The following is a 24,647-nucleotide window of genomic DNA, read 5'->3' as shown; positions in this document are numbered from 1 at the left end:
GAACCACTCTTGCAATTACATTCAATTTTACCGCAACCCATCAAACACTCGTTGCATCTTCGTTGCTCTTTACGTGTACCAGATAGCTAGCCAATGCATAAGGCTGGTGCCAATGCATCACCAGTTATAGCCTCGTCACGTCAGCTTTTATCCTCATTATCACCCCACTCTCACCCCACTCTCACCCCATGGTGCCAGTGCACGGGCTATAGTGCCAGCTCTCACTTCTCTCTCCTCCCTACCGCCCCCACTAGCACCGCTATCGCCTCCCTCTCGCCCCGCTCCCGCCTCCAACGCGGGCTATAGGCGGGCGGTACCGCCCCTACCGCCGGGCGGTGGAACCACCGCCCGCCGCTACCGTCTCGCCCGCCTACCGCCCCGCTACCGCCTTGCTGCGGGCGATATCGCCCGCGCTATAGCCTGCGTTGGCACCAGCCTAACCAGTGATCATGAATCCCATGAGGAGTAGCATCCATACATTCAATGTACCTGAATAAAACAGAGGTAATATATCCACGTCTATACATCAACATCACTCTTAACTCTCTCATTCTCACTGAACAAAGCATGGAGTCAACGAAACCCAACAGACTCATTTCAACAGACTCCTTTCAACAACTGTATCAGTATAATACCATAGTAGACATATTCTTATTTCTAACAGACTCCTTTCACACCATTAAACAGATGATAGTCAGATTTAAGTATAAATAGAGTGAACACTTATTCAAGCCTTGCATCTAGATTGCTACTATAGCATTTCGCATGGGAATTTTCAAGTCAAATTGTCAGGAGAATTATTCAATACGGTGTACCACATGTTAGTTTGGCCTCCAGTATTTTTGTATTACCTTCTAAATAGTACTTTCCCGCGTGACTGTATGTCTCTATTTGTGAAAAACACCTGATTTGTTCTTCTAGTACACACAGTATTTACATACTTATTTATTTGTTGATATTAGTACATAGGAGGCCCATAAGCTTATATGTATATGTATATGTATATGGGGGGAGGGGGAGGGGGGAGGGAGGAGCTTAAGGTATTGTAGACATAGTATCAGGACCCAGTAGTCCAGTACGAGCGCATAGGGTTAATTTGGAGTCCCAGCTAGCTTTATTATCTATGACCACCCTCCAGATTAACCCAATCCATGCCTGGGTGGAATCCATATCTGGATTCAATCCAATCAAACCTAACAGGGCCGTCCACTTCCTGCCAATCAACGGAACACAATTTAGAAACTTGTAAATTTAATACTGAAGAAGTAGTAGTACAGTGCCTGGTCGTGTCATTGTAATCACTCTTCTGGCTGAGCTGAGCTAGTTGTGATGATCTCCACCTCTCCTGATCGTTCACCTTGGCACATGCTTCGCCCTCAGGAGTTTTCTGCATGCACAATCCCGGAGAGGACAGCAATAGTGTGGAGAGTGCATGCTATGGTAGATATGCTGGCGATGAGGGCGTCCAGCGGAGCAGAACGTGCTGTTGTACCGGGTCACCATTAGGTATGTGTCACATTTCATATACATAGCTATTTTCTGAAGTAACTGAATCCAGTTCATAATGTAACCATGTGTGTAAACATACCTGGGACCACAACTTGGATAGTGATAGCCGAACCATCATCATACTAAAATCAAACCTTTCAGATGCCATGTCACTTCCATAACCAAGTGTGTAAGGACCATAAGGAATACAAATGAGCACTGATGTATAAGAGATAGCCGAACTAATGGAGATGAAGCTGCTAACCGCCTGCGCACATGGGCCCCCCTCTCTAAGAGATAGCCGAACTAATGGAGACGAAGCTGCTAACCGCCTGCGCACATGGGCCCCCCTCTCGTATCCCAAACGGAACGGACGTCCCGGATAAGCGTGCGCACTGCGCACGGGCTCTACCGCAACTTTCCCATGGGTTATCCTACATACTGCAACCAAAGAGTGCAAGATTTATTTTTATATAAAAATTGTAGACACAACTATTTGATTCCAAAATACATGCCTTTCCAAGTTGTGGCATTGCGATATCACAAAAGGCTTTCCGAAAGGTATAACTTTTGTAGAATCATCTTATTATGGAAATGAATATGCTATATTAGTATTAGAATCAAGGAAAAGTTCATAATTATGAATTTGCGTATCCATTATGAACTGAACAACTATATGACAACACAATACATTTTTGACTTACAATTTTGCTCACGTAGGAGCAAATCGAAGAGTGAATCATAGCCAAAAGGGTAGTGCAGAATTTCGCATACAAAAGATATCGACACATGGATATGTATAGATAAAAATGATAGGTCTGTACAAATATGATGGCTTGCAAAGACAAACTGACCAACCAAAGAGCAGTTGGGTGCATCTCCTAAAGGATTGCAACAATTTTCAGAAAGTGACAAAATCATATCCATAGCCTTTCAGTACGATCTAACAATTATTTACCACTGCCTATTTTCATGTTTCCACCAAAGCAGTAGATGAAACTACAATTAAACAACGTAGATGTCTGATCATAAAGTGCAAAAGGCCAAACTTGAAAAATCTAACCAACCTGAAGGCACTCTTAATGCCATTAGACCTGGAACCTCTTGTGTCGGGAGGCATATATGTCATGTAACCAACATAATTATTGCATCTTAATTCTTCACTCCAGGTGATCTTGAATCCAACAGGGTAATCATATCGTTGTTGGCCTTGTTCTTTCCGCTACTCAGAACCTGAGGTAACCAAAAAGAAGGATCAGTTTATATTGCTGAAAAATTTATTTGATCAATATACCACTTCCTGGCGCCGTTGTAAGACCCGTCACGCGCAAGCAACGAGCGGGCCCTACATCACAAGATTTCGAAGGGGATCCTGTGACTTCGCCTTTCCTGACTTTGGTTCATTGTCAGCCAGGTCCCGCACCCTGTGCGACCCACATTTCAGTGATTCAAAGTCAGGGAAATGTTAAAGAGGCAGGGTAAAAGAATATTTTCCCCAAGATGTGTTCACAAGGTGAGAGTTTCGAGAGAGGAGGCCTACTGCGGAGCCTATGTGCAGCTGTATCATCCGACAAGCGGGCCTGCATCACAAGATTTCGAAGGGGATTCTCTGACTTTGCATTTCCTGACTTTGGTTCATTACCAGCTGGGTCCCGCACCCGGTACGACCCACATTTCAGTGATTCAAAGTCAGGGAAATGTTAGAAAGGCTGGGTCAAAGAATATTTTCCCCAAGATTTTGGCTCACTGAGATTTGACTTTGCCTATATATTATATTGCACCGCTACAGCTAGAAACTATAGGTGACATTGCTCACCGGCACCGGCGTAGATCAGCAACACAGATGTAGCTTGCACCGAGGAGAGAAGACAAGGTCGGCGAGATGGCGAGTCCTCACCGAACCTGCCGGCCGTCGACAACACGGCGACTGATGTCTACGCCCGCTTCTATTCATGTAGACAGTATTGGGCCTCCAAGAGCAGAGGTTTGTAGAACAGCAGCAAGTTTCCCTTAAGTGAATCACCCAAGGTTTATCGAACTCAGGGAGGTAGAGGTCAAAGATATCCCTCTCAAGCAACCCTGCAATTACGATACAAGAAGTCTCTTGTGTCCCCAACACACCTGATATACTTGTCAGATGTATATGTGCACTAGTTCGGCGAAGAGATAGTGAAATACAAGTAATATGGATGATTGTAAGTAGTAATTGCAATCTGAAATAAAGATGGCAGCGAGCAAACATGTAGCAAAACTTGTTGGAAACGGTGTTTCAATACTTAGAAACAAGTCCTAGGGATCATACTTTCACTAGTGGACACTCTCAACATTGATCACATAACTGAATAAATAAATGCTACTTTCTACACTCTCTTGTTGGATAACAAACACCATTCATTGTGTAGGGCTACAAAAGCACACCTCAAGCCGGAGTAAACAAGCTCCACAACATTCGGAGTTCATATTAAAGTAACCTCTAGAGTGCATAATAGACCGCTGCAATTTAGACCGAGTACTAACATAGCATACACACTGTCAACAATAGCTATGAAAGGGGGAATAGATCGCATCAATACTATCATAGTAATAGTTGACTTCATAATCTACAAGAGATTACAATCATAACCTATGCCAAGTACTACATGATGCACACATTGTCAACATTACATCATGGAGGAGGAATAGACTACTTTAATAACATCACTAGAGTAGCACATAGATTAATAGTGATACAAAACTCATGATCACATAAAGATCACATCATGGGAGAGAGAGATGAACCACATAGCTACCGGTAGAGCCCTCAGCCTCGGGGGAGAACTACTCCCTCCTCATCATGGGAGACAGCAACGACGATGAAGATGGCGGTGGTGTCGATGGAGATGACTCCGGGGGCGATTCCCCGTCCCGGCGGCGTGCCGGAACAGAGACTTCTGTCCCCCGAAACGGAGTTTCACGATGGCAGCGGCGTCCCTGGAGTCTTTCTGGAGTTTCGTCAATTGTTCTAGGGTTTTCGGTTCTGGAAGAATATATAGGCGGAAGGGCGGCCTCGGAGGGGTCCCAGGGCGCCCTCACCACATGGCGGCACGGCCAGGGTGGGACCCGCGCCCCCCTATGGTGTGGGGCCCCCATGGCCCCCCTCCGGCCCTTCTCTGGCTCTCCGGGTCCGTCTCGGCAAAATATTGACTTCCGTCTTCGTGGGGTCCAATTCCGAGAATATTTCCTGTGTAGAGTTTCTGAAACCAAAAATAGCAGAAAACATGAACTGGCACTTCGGCATCTTGTTAATAGGTTAGTTTTGGAAAATGCATAAAATCATTATAAAGTGTAAGCAAAACATGTAGGTATTGTCATAAAACTAGCATGGAACATAAGAAATTATAGATACGTTTGAGATATATCAAGCATCCCCAAGCTTAGTTCCTACTCGCCCTCGAGTAGGTAAACGATAACAAGGATAATTTCTGAAGTGACATGCTACTATCATAATCTTGATCAATACTATTGTAAAGCATATAAGATGAATGAAGTGATTCAAAGCAATGGTAAAGAAAATGACTAAACAACTGAATCATCTAGCAAAGACTTTTCATGAATAGTACTTTCAAGACAAGCATCAATAAGACTTGCATAGGAGTTAACTCATAAAGCAATAGATTCTTACTAGAAAGTTTTGAAGCAACACAAAGGAAGATATAAGTTTCAGTGGTTGCTTTCAACTTCAACATGTATATCTCATGGATAATTGTCAACACAAAGTAATATGATGAATGCAAATAAGTGTATGTAGGAATCAATCACACAGTTGACACAAGTGTTTGCTTCTAAGATAGAAAGGAGTAGGTAAACTGACTCAACATAAAGTAGAAGAAAGGCCCTTCGCAGAGGGAAGCAGGGATTACTTATGTGCTAGAGCTTTTTATTTTGAAAACATGGAAACAATTTTGTCAACGGTAGTAATAATTCATATGTGTTATGCATAAGACATCCTATAAGTTGCAAGCCTCATGCATAGAATACCAATAGTGATTGCACCTTGTCCTAATTAGCTTGGATTTACATGGATTATCATTGCATAGCATAGGTTTCAACCAAGTGTCACAAAGGGGTACCTCTATGCCGCCTGTACAAAGGTCCAAGGAGATAGATCGCATTTGATTTCTCGTTTTTGATAGATCTCAACTAAGGACATCCATACCGGGACAACATAGAAAACAGATAATGGACTCCTCTTTAATGCATAAGCATTCAACAACAGATAATATTCTCATAAGAAATTGAGGATTGATGTCCAAACTGAAACTTCCACCATGATACATGGCTTTGGTTAGTGTCCCAATGTTCTTCTCTAACAATATGCATACTCAAACCATTTGATCATGATAAATCACCCTTACTTCAGACAAGACGAACATGCATAGCAACTCACATGATATTCAACAAAGGTGTAATAGTTGATGGCGTCCCCAGAAACATGGTTACCGCTCAACAAGCAACTTATAAGAAATAAGATACATAAGCTACATATTCTTTACCACAATAGTTTTTAAGGCTATTTTCCCATGAGCTATATATTGCAAAAACAAGGAATGAAATTTTAAAGGTAGCACTCAAGTAATTTACTTTGGAATGGCAGAGAAATACCATGTAGTAGGTAGGTATGGTGGGCACAAATGGCATAGTTTTTGGCTCAAGGATTTGGATGCACGAGAAGTATTCCCTCTCAGTACAAGGCTTTGGCTAGCAAGGTTGTTTGAAGCAAACACAAGTATGAACCGGTACAGCAAAACTTACATAAGAACATATTGCAAGCATTATAAGACTCTACACTGTCTTCCTTGTTGTTCAAACACCTCACCAGAAAATATCTAGACTTTAGAGAGACCAATCATGCAAACCAAATTTCAACAAGCTCTATGGTAGTTCTTCATTAATGGGTGCAAAGTACATGGTGCAAGAGCTTAAACATGATCTATTGAGCAAAACAATTGCCAAGTATCAAATTATTCAAGAAAATATACCAATTACCACATGAAGCATTTTCTGTTTCCAACCAAATAACAATGAACGAAGCAGTTTCAACCTTCGCCATGAACATTAAAAGTAAAGCTAAGAACACCAGTGTTCATATGAACGAGCGAAGCGTGTCTCTCTCCCACACAAGCATGAATTTTATTCAGAGAATGAAAATAACAAAACGAAAATAAAAAACACACAGACGCTCCAAGTAAAGCACATAAGATGTGACCGAATAAAAATATAGTTTCACTAGAGGTGACCTGATAAGTTGTTGATGAAAATGGGGATGCCTTGGGCATCCCCAAGCTTAGACGCTTGAGTCTTCTTGAAATATGCAGGGATGAACCACGGAGGTATCCCCAAGCTTAGACTTTTCACTCTTCTTGATCATATATCATCCTCCTCTCTTGACCCTTGAAAACTTCCTCCACACCAAACTCAAAACAAACTCATTAGAGGGTTAGTGCATAATAAAAAATTCACATATTCAGAGGTGACAAAATCATTCTTAACACTTCTGGACATTGCTCAAAGCTACTGAAAGTTAATAGAACAAAGAAATCCATTCAACATAGCAAAAGAGGCAATGCGAAATAAAAGGCAGAATCTGTCAAAACAGAACAGTCCGTAAAGACGAATTTTTTATAGGCACTTAACATGCTCAGATGAAGAAGCTCAAATTGAATGAAAGTTGCGTACATATCTGAGGATCATTCATGAATTTTCGCTGATTTTTATGAGTTACCTACAGAGAGACCTACTCAAATTCGTAACAGCAAGAAATCTGTTTCTGTGCAGTAATCCAAATCTAGTATCAACCTTATTATCAAAAACTTTACTTGGCACAACAATGCAATAAAATAAAGATAAGGAGAGGTTGCTACAGTAGTAACAACTTCCAAGACACAACCAAACAGTAGAAAAATAAAAACATGGGTTATCACCCAACAAGCGCTTTCTTTATAGCCATTAAGATGGGCTCAGTAATTTTAATGATGCTCACATAAGGATGAGAATTGAAGCAAAGAGAGCATCAAAAAGCAAGTATGAAACAAATTTAAGCCTAACCTGCTTCCTATGCATAGGAATCTTGTACACAAATAAATTCATGAAGATCAAAGTGACAAGCATCGGAAGATAAAACACGAGTAACTTCAAAAATTTCAGCATGTAGAGAGGTGTTTTAGTACCATGAAAATTTCTACAACCATATTTTCCTCTCTCATAATAATTTCCAATGTCATCATGAACAAACTCAACAATACAACTATCACATAAAGCATTCTTATTCACATGCATAAAAGTATCATTACTCTCCACATAAGCATAATCAATTTTATTAGTAATAGTGGGAGTAAAACTACCACAACCATCATTGTAATCATCATAAATTGCAGGCATGGTATAATCATAATAAACTTTATCCTCCATAGTAGGTGGCACCAAAATACCACTATCATTATAATCATCATAAATGGGAGGCAAAGTATCATCAAAGAAAATTTTCTCCTCCATGCTTGGGGGACTAAAAATATCATGCTCATCAAAACCAGCTTCCCCAAGCTTAGAATTTTCCATAGCATTAGCAACAATGGTGTTCAAAGCATTCATACTAATAAAATTGCCATTAGCATGCATATAAAGTTTCATAGGTTTTTTAATTTTCTCTTCAAACACCTCATGTCCTAATTCAATATAAATTTCATAAAGATCTCTAATTTTTTTGTTGTTTTCTATTAAGCCTAACAAGTGAAAATAAAAACAAGAAACAAAAAGATATAATTGCAGAATCTAAAGGAAATAGCTTCGAGCACTCACACACCGGCAACAGTGCTAGGAAATAGCTTAGTAGTCGGAGGATGTGAATACCTTTTACCTTACCTCCCTGGCAACGGCGCCAGAAAATAGCTTGATGTCTACGCACGCTTCTATTCCTGTAGACAGTGTTGGGCCTCCAAGAGCAGATGTTTGTAGAACAGCAGCAAGTTTCCCTTAAGTGAATCACCCAAGGTTTATCGAACTCAGGGAGGTAGAGGTCAAATATATCCCTCTCAAGCAACCCTGCAATTACGATACAAGAAGTCTCTTGTGTCTCCAACACGCCTAATACACTTGTCAGATGTATAGGTGCACTTGTTCGGCGAAGAGATAGTGAAATACAAGTAATATGGATGATTGTAAGTAGTAATTGCAATCTGAAATAAAGATGGCAGCAAGCAAACATGTAGCAGAACTTGTTGAAAATGGTGTTTCAATACTTAGAAACAAGGCCTAGGGATCATACTTTCACTAGTGGACACTCTCAACATTGATCACATAACTGAATAAATAAATGCTACTTTCTACACTCTCTTGTTGGATAACAAACATCATTCATTGTGTAGGGCTACAAAAGCACACCTCAAGCCGGAGTAAACAAGCTCCACAACATTCGGAGTTCATATTAAAGTAACCTCTAGAGTGCATAATAGACCGCTGCAATTTAGACCGAGTACTAACATAGCATACACACTGTCAACAATAGCTATGAAAGGGGGAATAGATCGCATCAATACTATCATAGTAATAGTTAACTTCATAATCTACAAGAGATTACAATCATAACCTACGCCAAGTACTACATGATGCACACACTGTCAACATTACATCATGGAGGAGGAATAGACTACTTTAATAACATCACTAGAGTAACACATACATTAATAGTGATACAAAGCTCATGATCATATAAAGATCACATCACGGGAGAGAGAGAGAGATGAACCACATAGCTACCGGTAGAGCCCTCAGCCTCGGGGGAGAACTACTCCCTCCTCATCATGGGAGACAGCAACGGTGATGAAAATGGCGGTGGTGTTGATGGAGATGACTCCGGGGGCAATTCCCCGTCCCGGCGGCGTGCCGGAACAGAGACTTCTGTCCCCTGAAACGGAGTTTCGTGATGGCGGTGGCGTCCCTGGAGTCTTTATGGAGTTTCGTCAATTGTTCTAGGGTTTTCGGTTCTGGAAGAATATATAGGCGGAAGGGCGGCCTCGGAGGGGTCCCAGGGCGCCCTCACCACATGGCGCGCGGCCAGGGTGGGACCCGCGCCCCCCATGGTGTGGGGCCCCCTTGGCCCCCCTCCGGCCCTTCTCTGGCTCTCCGGGTCCGTCTCGGCAAAATATTGACTTCCGTCTTCGTGGGTTCCAATTCCGAGAATATTTTCTGTGTAGAATTTCTGAAACCAAAAACAGCAGAAAACAGGAACTGGCACTTCGGCATCTTGTTAATAGGTTAGTTCCGGAAAATGCATAAAATCATTATAAAGTGTAAGCAAAACATGTAGGTATTGTCATAAAACTAGCATGGAACATAAGAAATTATAGATACGTTTGAGACGTATCAGCGACTCCGGATACTCAAAGGTACATATACTACTCCTGCAACTTCCGTCGAGCCAAAGAACTATCTAGATTACAATGTCCGCCACCGTTTTCTCTTCTGATGGCTTACTCCATGACTAGTAAATCATGATGGCATTGAACTTTTGGTATGCAAGATTTAAAATAAAGTCGATGGTTATATTTTGAAAAAATTCGATGGCTACAACAACTAAGAAAATATAAACTACTACGGTGTATGTACTACTACGAGTAGAAGAAATGAGTCTAAGCTTGGAGCCGTCTCATTTTTAATTTTGTGTATGTATTGGGTCGTATGAGTGGATGTGCTAAACTATGTACTACTACGTAGCAAGTTTTTCTGTTTTTCCACTCTCCAACGCCTCAGCCCTAACGGAGCACAAGAGACATATTAAGTAGTGTGTACTATATATGAATTTGGTATTATGAACGCTCATACTTTACAATTCTGAATACAGTTCGTCAAACATCATCTGCACAAGATTTATTAGGGAAGAAGCGCAGGCGACACATTGTTGTTGGCTGGCCGCACAAGATTGACGGATCTCTGGACAATTGAATTATTAGACTTTGGTGACAGTGCACGAAAAATACATACCTTCCGAAAAAGCATCCACAGCCCGTATCTGGGGTGATAACCGTCTGAGAGCTCACTTGCTAAGAGCTCTCTTATTTGATTTTCTCTCCGGTGGGTTGGATGAGTAAACTGTAGCTGAAGTTGTAGAATCAAATTTTGATACCAATATACTCTTCACCTATCCTCCGGACCGACCGAAGACTTGTTGTATTATCGAATGTGTATAATGTCTGTGGTGTGCATTATGAATTAATAAAAAAATACTAATAATTTTTTGTCAAACATTTATTATGTCTGTAATAATTAGGCTGATTATTTCTTCCCTCGATCTTCCAAAAAGTTTGTTCACCGGATGAACTTGAAAGTGTGCATCTCACACGCCTCATGGTGCGCATGTTCCCGAGATTGCTACGCATGGTCTGTCAAAGAGGCTCTGCATTAGCGTAGCTGCTCAAGTTCTCCACTCCGACGTGAACCCTCCCGTATCTTCTCAAGTTGTCCACTCTGATGTGACCCCTACCATATCTGCTCTGCCCGAGAGGAGATGATACATTAATGGCCCGTTGTGCAGTTGATGTACTAATGTTCTTGCTCGTGTTTGCGCGTGTGTTTGACCATTTCTTGACCGTAGTAGTAGTGGTAAGGATCTGATGCGAATTAGCATGAGAATTTTACCAATCGAATGGTCACCTAGAGTAGTATTGTACGTTTTTTCGCATACCCATGATCTCCATGAGTATTTCTGAAAGCTCCATACATAGTTTTCTAAATTACATTCTGGACCAGTTCCTTCACATGAAATTGACATACTCGTACTAGTGGTCACCGTAGAATAGACACACATACACTTATATTTCCATATAATTACAACTCGAGGGCAAGGATCCTACGGTACAACTCGTAGCTCACGTACCCGTCTTTTGTTGCGTACTCGAGGTGCATCGGGGAGGGTAGCTTAGTCTCCCATAAGTCGTGCGTGTCAGATGAGAACTTTGTCTTCATGTTCTCATAGGACCCGTCGATGATGGCCTCTGCTAGGTCAGCCATTCCTACCCAGCTCTTCAATATATCTTGGATGTCGACGTGGTACAGCTCTAGAATATGCATCTTGGTACGGGAAAGCATGACCTTGTCGTTCCTGGTGTCAACGCTTGCGAAAGTAATCCCTTTGTGCTCAAAAAAATTGTTCAGAGCCGGACAATGTTTGAAGGAACTGTTGTAGTGGTACACGAGAATGTGATGCCGCATGGTGATTTGCACGACGGCCATCTCTTGTCGCTTGCACGTCCTACGTGGGGTGTACTCAAGGTCGAGTCCAAAGAACATGTTCTTCTCCTTCTCGAGCCATTTCTCATACATGTCTAGGATTTGCTCCACAGTATCTTCCTCATTGGTGTAGACAACTTCCAGAGTCGTGGAGCCATGGGCAGTGATGTGATTGGTCTCCGTATGGTTCTAGTCGTCCATGCGTGGGAGGTAGAGCTGCTGAGTGTGTGGGGGGGAGGGGGATCGATGCGGAATGAGTGAGCAAGAGAGTAGATGGATGCGGAAGAATGAATGGAAATTTGGTACTCCCTCCTTCAATTAAAAGGCTAGTTTTAAATCACCACCAACACAATTTCTCATTGGAGGATAAAAAAATCTTCCTAAGCTATGCGCATTTATTTAATTTGAAGAAGTAACCCTCCTCAAATTACTCTCCAAACGCATGTTATTCCCTATGGTGAAAATAAGTGGGAGCATTTTTCTTAGTTGCATTTCCATTTGCTTCGTTTTCCACCGCATCACCTGCATGCAAATTAACATGCATAGGTCAGTTTGTTTCGTTCTCCACCCCACATGCATGCAAACATGTTTCCACCGAGCAACAGTTATATATATTAATATTTGGTCGTCCAGCCGTTCCACTTCACGAGATTTTGGCACACGTTGAAACCATTGCATATTCCCATTTTCAACCGAAAATAAACTCTGGTTAAAGTGGGAGCATTTTTTTTAGTTGCATTCCCATTTGCAAGTGATAAAGTCTCACATGTGAACCCCCCACTTGCAACCCCCAAAAAAACTCATATGCAATCCAACCTGCAACTGTTGTGCACCGAATCACGATGAAATCGGATGGGTCGGGACTTTAGCTGAATATATAGATTTCCCTTCCACTTACAGATTGATCTGTTGGTTTAATCTTACATACCATGTAGATCATGCATGCAATAACAATTCCACGTGGTATCAGACTTGTAAATCAAACATTGGTTCAAATCCTTAGCAACACGATACTAAAAGTAACCCTAAATTACCTAAACCCTAAACCATAAACCCTAAAAATAAACCAAGAGGTCGTAGAATGGATATTAATTATATATATAGGGTGGTACTATACTACAACCCCCTGAGAGGTTGTAGAATAGCTATTGATTCTACAAACCTGGCCCTCGCTAACTAAAGATATTCTAAACCCGACTCGCTCACTCAACCGACAAATTAACTCACCTCCGCCAACACTCTATGGAAAGTTCACTCCATTTTTCAGGAAGTTCACATTTTTTAAAAAAAAAATCACTTCATTTTTGGAATAAGTTCACTTTACTATATTGGAAGTTTAATTCATTTTCTAAAAGTTCTGTCCATAATTTCGAAGTTCACTTTATATTTTTTTTGGAAGTTCATTTATATTTTTTGAAGTTCACTTATTATTTTTAGAAGTTCATTCACTTCATTTATTTGGAAGTTCACTCAATTTTTTGGGAAGTTCACTTCATTTTTTTTCAAAGTTCATTACATTTTTTGAAAGTTCATTTTTTGGAGGAAGTTCACTTCTTTTTTTCAAAAGGTTCACATCATTTTTTGGAGATTCCCTTTTTTTGAAAGTTTCACATTGTGGGGTGTGTGGTCGACGGAGGATGGGGTGGGATCGTCGAGAGTTTGGTGGTGTGTGGGGTCTATGAAAGGTGTCGTGGTGTAGGGTCGGCTGGAGGGGTCGGTGGGGTGGGGTCAATGAAATGATGACTTAATTCCCACTAGGTCACACATCCACAAATTGCTCAAACCCAAACGCGCTTAACTTCTAAGTTCTATTTAATTGAGCTGCCTTATGCTATTATAGTTCCTATTAATATTAGTATCATATCAAACCCCTTAAGCCAAAAAAAATTCAAAGGAAATTTAAAAAAAATCCAATAAAATTGAAAATTTTAGAAAATGTAAAAAAAGGAAATAAATTTAAAACAAAATTAAAATTTCGAGGAAATCCACATTTTTCTATTTTTTTAAAAGAACACTTTTTAAAAAATATATCAAAATATAATTAAAGTTTTTAAATTATAAAAGGAAATAAAAATACCTAAATTTCAACAAAATGGAATTTAGAATTCAAAAAATCAAACAAATCTATAAAATACAAAATATTCAAAAAACTATTTTTCTGAAATTTTAGAAAACTAGTTAAAAAACAAGAAGTAGAAAATTAGGAGAGGCCAGTGGCAGTGGTTAATCACTTTACGTGTCTTTTAAACAAAACACAAACTATATATATATAGTCTGTGTGGAGAGGTCCATATCTAGGATTTTAATTAAGCTGCTTAATAATAAATCTAACAATTGTGGCCCAAACATCAATGGTGATGTGGCATCCATGCTAAAAAAAATATCGATATGCGGAAGTTTCAAACAATTTAGATTAGATCTAAGAGTTATCAGTTTTCTTAAATTCAGGCGAATTTGATGAAATTTTCAAAATTTTCTTAAAAGTTAAAAAATATAGTAGCTGAAAAATTACAACATACATAATATGGGAAAGTTTGATATAATATATAAAAGTAAATGCAGTGTTACAAGATAAATTGAAGGGGTTAAACTACTAAATATCAGATTTGGACCTCTATGCTACAAATCATTATATGTATAGTTGGTGTTTTGTGTAAAAGACAGATAAAACGAGTAATTTGTGCAGGTTAATTCTTTGATCCAGTGAAATCCTATAGGAATTTTGAAGGATTGTCATCATTATATGAATTTTTCTATGTGCACCTTTTGATTCATATGGCTGAATCCTTAGGATTGCATTGCACTTGTTTCGGAGGGAATTTTCCATCCACTCAAACCTCACACGTTACAAATCCTCTCTCTCTCTCTAAAACTTGGTCTACTAGGCTATCTACTACCTAGCTATATACTCCTAGACCGACCATCATAAACACGCCATCTGATTATGCACATTCCAGGAAGAGAAGTATTTCCTTGTTAAATTTCAATAAAGTTTCCTTAACACGAGATACATCTCTAATAATAAGAGCTAAATACACAGCTAGTTCTAGAAGTTTTTAGGTAGGTGGAAATTAGTCCCAATTCTTGCGAAATGGGTGAAGTAATGCTAATACTTGTTGTATTGTGCAAAGCTAGGTAATCCCAGTGATTATGGCACAGACACATGTGGATGCATTTTTCAAAAAAAAACATTTCGAAGTTACATGTGACCTTGTTATTGCTTTACCTAGCTGGGCACGACTGGGTTAATCAATAACAATGTGACATGTAACATAAAAAATGTCTAAGGGTGTTTTCACAAAAAAAATACATCGCCACATGTCCGCAAGAATCATTGGGACTAATTGGTTTGCACTATACCACATGTATTAGGATGACTAGTTCACCCCAATTCACCGGCTTCTCCATTCGTACAAATGGTGGATCCTTTCTTTGTAGTTTTGTCATGCATGGATCACAACAACCTACCATGGTAACATCTGCCTATTTTCTCCCAAGACTCGTGACAAACTTTAAAGAACATGCAATTCAAAATTGAGTAAAACTGGTTAAAATTCAATATAAGTCCACATATATTGCAAAACTCGAGAAATAATGATCATATCACCTAAATGGACATCTTATGACGTATATCATCCTTCTTCTTCTTCTTCACTCAACCCCACTTTAGAGGGGGGGTAGAAAGCCATGTTAATAAATTAACATGTACATGGAAGCAAAAAAATCAAACTTGATTTGTTGAAATTACCTTAGGACTGTAGGTTTGTTATTTTTATAGTATCTATATCTCATACGACGACACAAGCTAGTACACATTTTTTATTTTATTGAAGTTCTTTTTGTTGCATCCAAATTACTTCAAATTTAAGACCCACCATTTGTAAGAGGGTAATGGAAATTTCAATGATCTTAGTTCAAGTCTTGATACACACACTCAAAGTGAGGCCAGAATTAATATACGTGATGTCTCGAGCTAGCTTCGGCCAAACTGGTGGGACCGTGAGGCTCGAATTAATAAAGCCACTACCATCCTTCTTCTCTCCTCACCCCTCCCCTCCCCGCTCTTCAAAGAAGATCAAGAAGATGGAGTTTCCTAGTGAGAAGAGTCAGGAGGTGGTAGCGAAGATTGAGTGCCCCCACGACTCCCCTCACCCCTCCCCTCCCCACTCTTCAAAGCAGATCAAGAGGATGGAGTTTCCAAGTGAGAAGAGTCAGGAGATGGTAGCGAAGATTGAGTGCCCCACGACAAGTGCGGGAGCATGGTCGCCTACAACGAGCTCGACGACCACAAGATTGCGTACCCGCACGGCCCGTGCGATTGCACAGAGGACAGCTGTGACTTCGCCGCCTCGCCAGTAGCGCTTGCCGCCCACCTCAGAGAAATCCACTCGATTCGTGTGGACATGATCCCATACGGCTCCGCGAGGGAGTTCATTTTATCGGTGATGGCACCGCCGGATCCAAGATGACCGGTCATCTTCTAAACGGGAACGATGGTACCGTGTTTGTCTTACACATGTGTGCAAGCCTTTCCGGAGAGGGACTGTGTGTTCGGTAGCCTCACCGTTGATTGTGTTAGGTCGGCAGCTTGCGTGTGGCCGAAGTACAAGGTGTGTGTGTGTGGCATAAGACCTGTGATTCAAAGTATACAGTCAACTTTATGGCGGAGAGCAGCACGATGTCGGGCACCGCCTGCAGGACGCGATAACGGGTGTTGTCGATATGGTTTCCATCGTCGTGCCGGCCGGAGCTGACTATTTGGATGCGCATCGACCTATGGTACATGCACCTATCTTAATCTTCGTGTTTATCTTAATGGTGATTACGATTTATGCAGAACTGAATTAATTAGTTTTTGTTGTAAACATGGACTCTTCGGACGGGGGCTCCTCTTCGGACTAGAATGGCGGGTGGCTGACAACTATGGGTTTGTTTCATTCAGAGGATTGACTAGGGTGGCCCTAGCGACGATATGATCTTATTTGGCGGAGAGGGACTTGCTTGCGTTTCCAATCTTCAGTTAGGGCCCTTTCTGTAAATGCTAAGTGCTTGATTGTATTTTGTGTTTATGTTGACATACTCTATGGTGTAATTTGTAATCCCATCATCCGATTAAATGCAGCTCTGGACCCTTCCAAGTCTTTCCCTGGCCATTCTTTTATTTTTACTTTTTATTACACATACTATAAGCAAGTTATCAATGCACATTCCCATCGACTTAAACGCACAGTCCCTCGACTTGTAACCCTAAACCCTGCTAATGAGAAAAAAGTTCATATATTACCTGCAAAAAAAACATCACAAAGCTCCGAAAATCGTAAACCTAAACCCTGCTAAAGAGAAATGCACGTAATGCCCCAAAATGTGGGGTTATAGGTGCAAAAATATGTATGTGTTTTGTGCAACTATACCGGGGCTATCTGCAGTTTTCTCCCCACTACTACCCAGTACCCAACCCCTGGCCCTGAGCATCCTCAGGCCCCAGTTCACCACTAACTCTCTTCTCCCCCATCTGGAAGAGACACGGCGGTTGCGGAGACGGCGGCGATGTCGTGGAGTACTGGAGCGATACCTCTCCTCAGCCTGGACATTTTCGCCTGGAGAGAACGCATCCAGCGTTAAGAGTGCACCGCGGCTCTTCCTTCTTCGTCGTCCCATCGTCTACCAGATCTACTGACGATGAGCAGACGGTGTATCGGGAGACAAGGACGAAGATGATATCGAAGCACACGTCATGGGATCTTTCATTCCAGGGTGCGTCTAACAGCGGGCCAGTTTCCATTTCCGAACCGTCCGCACCCGAGGACGACGTCCCTGACCTATCGCCGACTCCAAGGTAGTTCTTTTGGTTTGGCCATCGTGCAGATGATGTAGGGTTTCAATATATCTAAGTTTACTCTGTTCTTGTTTTCATATAAGTTGATGTTAGTTTTTTTAGGGTCGTCTGTTGAAGATGATGCAAAGTTTTAAGCTCAACCCAAATGATACAATCAAGTTACTCACTCGAGAGCCTCTAGATAGTGCGGCAACTAGCCTATAACCTGGTCTCCCAATTAAACCATGATACTGGTAAGAAATAAATCATATCAAGACCAAACCTTAATCTTGCGCATTCCACTTGGTCTTGATGATGAGGATCTTGACCACAACAAGGTGGAACACTTTTCTTGATTGTGCTTGCTTGATGAAGTCTTGCGAGTGCTCCCCCATAATCCACTATGGGAGAGCTTCTTATTTGTTGCATCTTTATATATCCATGATCACCATATGAATGACAAGCTTCAAGCATATGATCTCTTTGATATGTCTCATCTTGAACTTGCATACCATTTCTTATTTCTTCATTATGTTGATATCTTGAAGATACACATGAGAGATCACTTGATCTTCTTCTTCAAGACATACTTGTTACTTAAACTGCTTCTTATTGCAACCTTGAAGCCAACATATGGTTCAAGCATTGCCTACAAATAACTCCTACAAATATAACTCAATGCAACCATTAGTCCATAGAATTTTTTATTAATTACTAAAATCACACATAGGGGCTCCATGCACTTTCACCTGCAGGCTGGTCTGCAACCATGGCCGTACCCACAAGGTGGGCAGGGTGGGTCTTGCCCACCCTAAATTTTGTGAATTACTTTTTATCATTACATAATCTCGAAATTTTGTGAATTACTTTTTATCATTACTTTTTTTTGGCGATGACCCAAAATCCCCCATTATGCAATTATACATCGCCAAAAAATGTGATGTGAAACAAATTCGCCCTGCGTGCGAGACGTCAATTGCCCACCTGCACCTTCCCGCCCCTGTGTGCATCTGGGCCTTTCGCCACGATTTGACGTCCTAGGCCACCAGAACACCATGGACGGCAGAAAGAGGCAAACGGCATCGACCACCACCGAGAAGTTGAAGAAGCAAAATGTGGTCGTTGCCGCGGATCTAAGCTAAAAACGCCTGGGACGTTGCCACCAACCAGAACAAGCTCCCACTGCCATTGCCACCTGCGGAAGATGAGGCATCGTCACTGTTTGTGTCGCTGATTGTGCCCTATCTCACATCATCTTGTGCGGTAGTCGTGCACATGTACCCTATATTCCAGTTTTTGATGATGTGTAATCTATACGCCACTAGTTTTGGATGCCCTATTATAAATCATCTATGAGAGATGTTCTTATTCATTTGGTCCCAAAAGAAAAAGAAAAACGGCATGTGGGTTAGCACCAAATTTTTTAGGTGTGCCCACCCTCCATTTTATTTCTAGGTCCGCCACTGTCTGCAATGGCTCTGACGGGTTCGCGGACACGACGGCAGGCCGCAGGCCAAAGTCGGCACTAAGCATTGACGCGGGTAAAACGGATGATCCCGCCTGTTTTGCAGAATAGCTGACCTAGAATTTCATCCATATGGAAAAATAGATGACTTAACTCCCGCTATAACAGAGTGCCACACTAACGTACAACTCGATAGTCAACATTATCCTAGTTGGTGACCAATCTGCTTATCCGTGGCAACTTCGTAACCTTCTGAACGTTTTACTCTCGTGACTTATAACTAGTGTCAATTAGTGAAATTAAAATAATATCCCAATTTTCTAGCAGAAAATACATGGATAATAGTACCACTCGATAAGGCTGGAGGAAGAACATAGCAATGTTGCAGTAATCTGGCTCATTAGATACAATTCATGACGTAATTTTTAAAAACTAAAAAATGTTAAATGCAACCTAATTTGTTGGCGAAGCGAGTATTATGATTATCCGCTCTCCATTCAAATACTGTAGATTGTGGATTAGGAACCGGTCCAAGTAGCACATTATGTATTTCTTCTACCCTTGATCTTCCTTCCATCAAGACAGTCACATCAGCTGGATAAGAACCTGTGTGTATGATATACTACCTCCATTTCGAAATATAAGCCTTTTTAGAAGGAAACTTTTTGAAAAGGATTATATTTTAGAAAAGAGGCAATAGTAACCTTACCTAGGTCTAGATGTGCGTTGTCTTGTTCTTATCAACAAAATGTTCTTATATGCATGATGACGCACACATCATAACATGGCACGTTAAGTGTTGTAGTATTATTTCCATGCATATAGCTCGTACAGAAAATCAAAAGAGCCACGTGTGGTTTCCCTTCCCGCTACTTCAAAGTTGAATGCCACTGTTATACTTCTCTGTTTCGGTTTACAGGTCAGCGTGTATCTTTAAGTTATAAATTTGATTAACATAATACAAGGTATATATTACAAAACATATGTCATTTGAATGTTTGAATGATCTACTTTTCACTGATTTAATTTTTGTGTTATACAATTTATATTATATTGGTCAAATTGACGATTTATGAATACGCACATGCCCTATAATCAAGACAGAGGGAGTATGCTATTCCCCTATCTGAAATTATTTGAAACACTTTTCTTTTCATCCAAAATGAGTGAACCTATGCAATGAAACGTGTCTAGAACTCAAGATACATGCAAACAGAGGAGTACTTCTTGTTTTTGCTAGATGGCAGATGTTCAACAAGACGGGGTCATATATTTTGTGCCGACCCATTTTCCCTTTATTTTTTCAATCTAACTTGCTAACGGCATAAAATTTAGTGCGCTGACCGGTAAATGGTGAAGTAAGCATAATGCTCGCTTCACGGCACTGCTTAAATTTCGTGATTGGTGTATGGGTGACTTCGCTTTCTGGAAGGAGTCCACGCTGGATCTACATGTTATGCAATCTTATCTCAATCGAAAGAAATTTTGTCTGGTGTTAGTTTATAAAACTGTCCCTTGGATCACCCAAGGAACGCCAAACACTTGTAATCTGAGAAACAAGAATGTCTACTATCGTTATCACCCATAGATGATTGGCCCATAAAACAAAAACCTGGCAGAATATTTTGGCCTCATAGTTGCAGCTATCACCAGCCAACATCATGCGTCTCGGAAAGGTTTTCCACCACACAAAAAAAAAATACAGCAATCATGGTTCATGCACGACATGTTGGCATTACGATAGTTTCAATAATGGATAGTTGAACCATCAGATGTTAGCATTCAGAAGATTGAATATTATTGTAGGAAGGCACTTGAAGAAACTGGCTGGCATTTGAGAAGCCTCCACTTCCTTACACATATGTATGTCCAGCTGTCCTGTGCTCCTGAGACCTGAAGCAATCGTGTATGTACAGTTACAACGCAATGCAGACCGGCAACAGGTATTGCCAAGTTGCCGTCATGAACAGGCATCGCTGCCTCGGTTTGCTTCCAAAATGATTTTCAGATGGCCATCCTTAATCAACAGTGACCGACGGCGATCCTTCAGTAAGTGAATGTGGCTATTCTGTTTCTCAGCATCCCAATTTTCAATTGCTGACACAATCAACAGCTAACTTGTCACCAAGTACATGTCTTGCAATGTTAGTCTTCAACCGCAGTGTTGAAGACAAAACTGGGGAAAGCTGTTGTGATGTCCCTGAGGTTACAGATGGATAAGAAATCAGACAACTGAATACCGGCTATTTTGTTTAAAGGAAATGCTTTCTGACTAGTTCAAACATGTTGCGTGTAAGTTGCAGTCAACAATTGCAATCATTTGGCTTGGTTTTCAGATTCAAACCTTAGATAGGGTAGAGTCATGTTCTTCAACAGATTAGGGTGGCGTAATACAAATTCCTTCCACTCTTCTTGGCAAATTTTCCCATCCCTATCTGTATCAGCATCTTCAAATGTCTGAAACCAGTCGAAACATGCATCCATGTAAAACAGAAAAAAGGTAACCAGAGAAGCCCAAGGAAATGATTGCCTACCTTATCTAGGATAGCCTCCAGAAGGTCATCTGACAATTTCACACGAGATTCCATCAAAATGGCAATAACCATTTGCATAACCTAAGGAACATGCATGCCAACTGAGCACCTTGCTGAGGTTAAAAGAACCACATATCCGTGGTGCAGATAAAAATAGAACACCATCATGAACTAACCTCTTCACGCTCAATAAAGCCAGTTTGTCTCAGATCATACAGCCTAAATGCAACTGAAACAACCCGGAAAGACAGCATTACTGTAAATACACCTCGAAGCATTCATGTGGACCACGCAGTTACAGAAGGAACCGTACTTACAGTTGATCTTGTCTTCTACAGGTGCCAATGGATGGAAGACACTAAGAGCATGAATAAACTCATCAAACTCTATTACTCCATTTTTCTTTTCATCAAACAAATCAAAAACCTGGGTCATGTATGGTAATTTTAGTTGGATGCTATAAGAAAACTGCAGTGTGAATAATTCAATAATAATCAGGAGAACAGTTATTTTGCGTATGACATTGTAAATAATGAACTTTGCGTTTAAAGATAGGAAAATGAAGTCGTAAAACTTACCCTATCAAGAAAAAGATTCTGTCCAGAAGGAGTCTTGAATAATGCTAGCTGAAGTTCCTCCTAAGTAACAACTCAACAGACAAGATAGATAAGACGCTCCAATCATAGTATACAAACAAATAGAAAAGGCATTCAAACTGTTGTTTGTACCCTCTTTCTTTTAATACACTAAATTATTTTTTGACCCCCACACGCTACTCGTTCTGACATCATAAATTTAATGCTCATTTGCAGTCTTTGACTTGCACAACAGTCGAGTAAAAAGTAAGATTACTGCAGAAGTAGCTTTAATAATAATAAAAAACTTAGTCATCCGATGCATCACCGGTCAACATTAGGTTTGCTCACTTAGGATTAGCACGAGAAGATTTGTGACAAACCCGTAATCTTTAGTCCTACATGCAGCCATGCGCATGGAAGCCACACAGCATGCTGACCTAGCAAATAATTCTATACAACTCATATGACAGTGTATTTTTAGTTCCTACATCTGACGCACAGATCGATCTATGAAGTAAATTGTTTTAGCCCAACCAAATATGGTATATCTATCAAGTTATGAATGTATTTTTTTTTTTTTTGCGGGGGGATTTAAAGAACACAAGAAGAAAGGCAAGATTTTTTTTTTGGGTACCTTGTGGATGAGCCCGTCGTCAATGATGGAGCAGCTGATCTTCTTGTAGAGTTCGAACAGCGCCTCCACCTCGTTCACCGAGACTTTGATTCGATTGCAAGAACAGAGAAGAACCGTGTGAGACGACATTGCAAATAAACGCCGGGCCGGGGGAAATGAGAGATGGAGATTTTGTTTTCAGTACAGCATCGGGACTCGTCTGCGAGATGGGCGAGATCGCGGAGGCCCAGGGATACGCAGCCCGGGCCGATGCGTCGGCGGAGGTGGGTCTTCCTGGCCGTGAGGAGGAAGGAGGAAGCGGAGGGATCTCTCCGGTGGCGCGAGGAGGAGGAGGAGGGGGAGGAGGAGGATGGGCAGATGTCGGCGAGGCAGTCGGTGAGGGCGAAGAAGACGAACTCGGCGACGGCGACGAATGGCAGGAGCACCGCGCAGAGCCGCTCTCCCAGCGTCAGCGAGCTCTCGGATCTCTGTGGCGCGCAGAAGCCAGAATGAAACAAGGCGACAAATCAGCAAGTAGAAAAGAAGGATTGGATTTTGTCCAAGAACCGCCAGCCAGCCAGCCACCCACCACGTCGGCGGAGGAGAAGCGGAAGCCGAAGCGCGAGCGCGAGTCCATGGCGACCCCCTCCGCTGGCGCGCTCCTCCCTTGCTCGCTTTAACTGAACGCAACAACAAGAAACGATTTTGCTTCCATCAAGCAACCGCATTTGCGTCTTTCTTTTGTATTTCAAATTTCATTTCCATCTTTCTTTAATGGCCATGATCTGCATAGGGCCTGTATTAGTAAGTCCTTTTTCTTGGCGTCACATTCCGAGGGTCAAGTTCCCCATTCGTACTATATCATGTTTAGTCCTACTCCACTAGTACTTAGTACTACAAAACAAAGGCGCTTTTGTCCGTTGGTTGCTACTATTACATCTGTGTTCATTCATTATCTGCTTTTTCTCCAACCAAGAATCTGTGGTGTACCTTGCATGCTCTTCTCCTTTTTCCCTGTCCATACACAAACGCCGATCCCAGTTGACAAAAAAACAGATCCGCTCTTTTCGCCGGGCTTTACGTTTTAACCACGTTCTCAGCATCTTCAGCAGTTTACCTATAATTTAGGTACGCGAACTCGTTGCGGAGAGAGAGAGAGGAGGCATGGGTAAGATTAAGTCTGTTAAAAATATTCGAGCTCAACAATCTGTTGGAACTCGGCTTGTTAAAACCTCGGCTCTGACGTCTTAACAAACCGAACTCAAACCTAACATGCTGTTCGCGACCCTGTCAAGCTCGAGCTCGAACAGTTCGGTGAAGCTCGGTCAACTGGTTCCTGACTCCATCCGTCGGTGAACGCATAGCCTGGCAAAAAATAAGTCCAGGCCCAACTGCTAGAGCTACATCGTCAAAAACGAGTATGGTTAGTAGGCCATCTAATCTAATGAAAAGCAAAACCATGCCAATTTACTACTTGAAACTACCGCACAGAACTAGACAACACGGTGAAGCAACTTCACGGTCCGGTATAGCCAATGTGAATTACTTGTGCGCTGCAGCCTTGATGCTTTGATTTTTTGAAGAATAGCACATGAATCGCAGGCTATAAGAACAGATTGGCTGACGTTCTGAAGAGAAGTCATTGGCTGACTTAGGCCTCTCATCCACCATACGTTCTGCATCCAACGGTTGCTTCCCTTCTCAGCTCCCAGTGCAAATGACACAGCTAGCCCAATGCAAGAATAAGCTGAAAAAATCCCAGTTCAGGAATAGAGGAAAATAACAGAGGGAAAACACACACTCGTAGCCTCACATTGTTCTGCTGCTTCAGGTCTCTGTTTCAACATCAGCCCAAGTCAGCCCATGTTGTGGAAGAGAGGGGCTCAGATTGGCT

At 41.4% G+C, this 24,647-nt stretch overlaps 2 protein-coding genes across 3 annotated transcripts; both read right to left on the bottom strand.

Annotated features, from left to right (window-relative positions):
- Nucleotides 1-11,346: 11,346 nt before the first annotated feature.
- LOC127339691 (uncharacterized) lies at nucleotides 11,347-11,841 on the bottom strand. The gene has a single exon (XM_051365511.1). It carries the CDS (start codon nucleotides 11,839-11,841, stop codon nucleotides 11,347-11,349), a length of 495 nt encoding a protein of 164 aa, XP_051221471.1.
- Nucleotides 11,842-20,628: 8,787 nt separating this feature from the next.
- Nucleotides 20,629-23,570, bottom strand: LOC127342724 (calcineurin B-like protein 9). Of its 2 annotated transcripts, none has more exons than XM_051368731.2 (9): nucleotides 23,343-23,570; nucleotides 22,959-23,241; nucleotides 22,775-22,857; nucleotides 22,141-22,200; nucleotides 21,880-21,988; nucleotides 21,739-21,791; nucleotides 21,563-21,643; nucleotides 21,373-21,463; nucleotides 20,629-21,228 (listed from the first exon to the last, which is right to left on the bottom strand). In XM_051368731.2, the coding sequence occupies exons 1-8, from the start codon at nucleotides 23,388-23,390 to the stop codon at nucleotides 21,398-21,400; spliced, it is 783 nt and encodes a 260-aa protein (XP_051224691.1). In that variant the 5' UTR covers nucleotides 23,391-23,570; the 3' UTR covers nucleotides 20,629-21,228; nucleotides 21,373-21,397. The 2 variants fall into 2 exon arrangements, with proteins under 2 accessions (XP_051224691.1, XP_051224690.1); XM_051368730.2 differs by having other exon boundaries at nucleotides 21,373-21,485; nucleotides 23,343-23,559.
- Nucleotides 23,571-24,647: the final 1,077 nt, after the last annotated feature.

This window comes from Lolium perenne, chromosome 3 (genome assembly GCF_019359855.2).
Source record: "Lolium perenne isolate Kyuss_39 chromosome 3, Kyuss_2.0, whole genome shotgun sequence".
Classification (NCBI taxonomy): Eukaryota; Viridiplantae; Streptophyta; class Magnoliopsida; order Poales; family Poaceae; genus Lolium; species Lolium perenne.
Note: the sequence above shows the minus strand (reverse complement) of the source record. Positions and strands in the feature narration are given on the sequence as shown.

Coding starts and splice junctions, on each gene's coding strand:
- LOC127339691 (XM_051365511.1), bottom strand. CDS start 11,841: ATGTATGAGAAATGGCTCGAGAAGGAGAAGAACATGTTCTTTGGACTC.
- LOC127342724 (XM_051368730.2), bottom strand. CDS start 23,390: ATGGACTCGCGCTCGCGCTTCGGCTTCCGCTTCTCCTCCGCCGACGTG. Junction 23,242..23,342: donor GCTTCTCCTCCGCCGACGTG/GTGGGTGGCTGG, acceptor TGCGCGCCACAG/AGATCCGAGAGCTCGCTGAC. Junction 21,229..21,372: donor ATGACTCTACCCTATCTAAG/GTTTGAATCTGA, acceptor CTGTAACCTCAG/GGACATCACAACAGCTTTCC.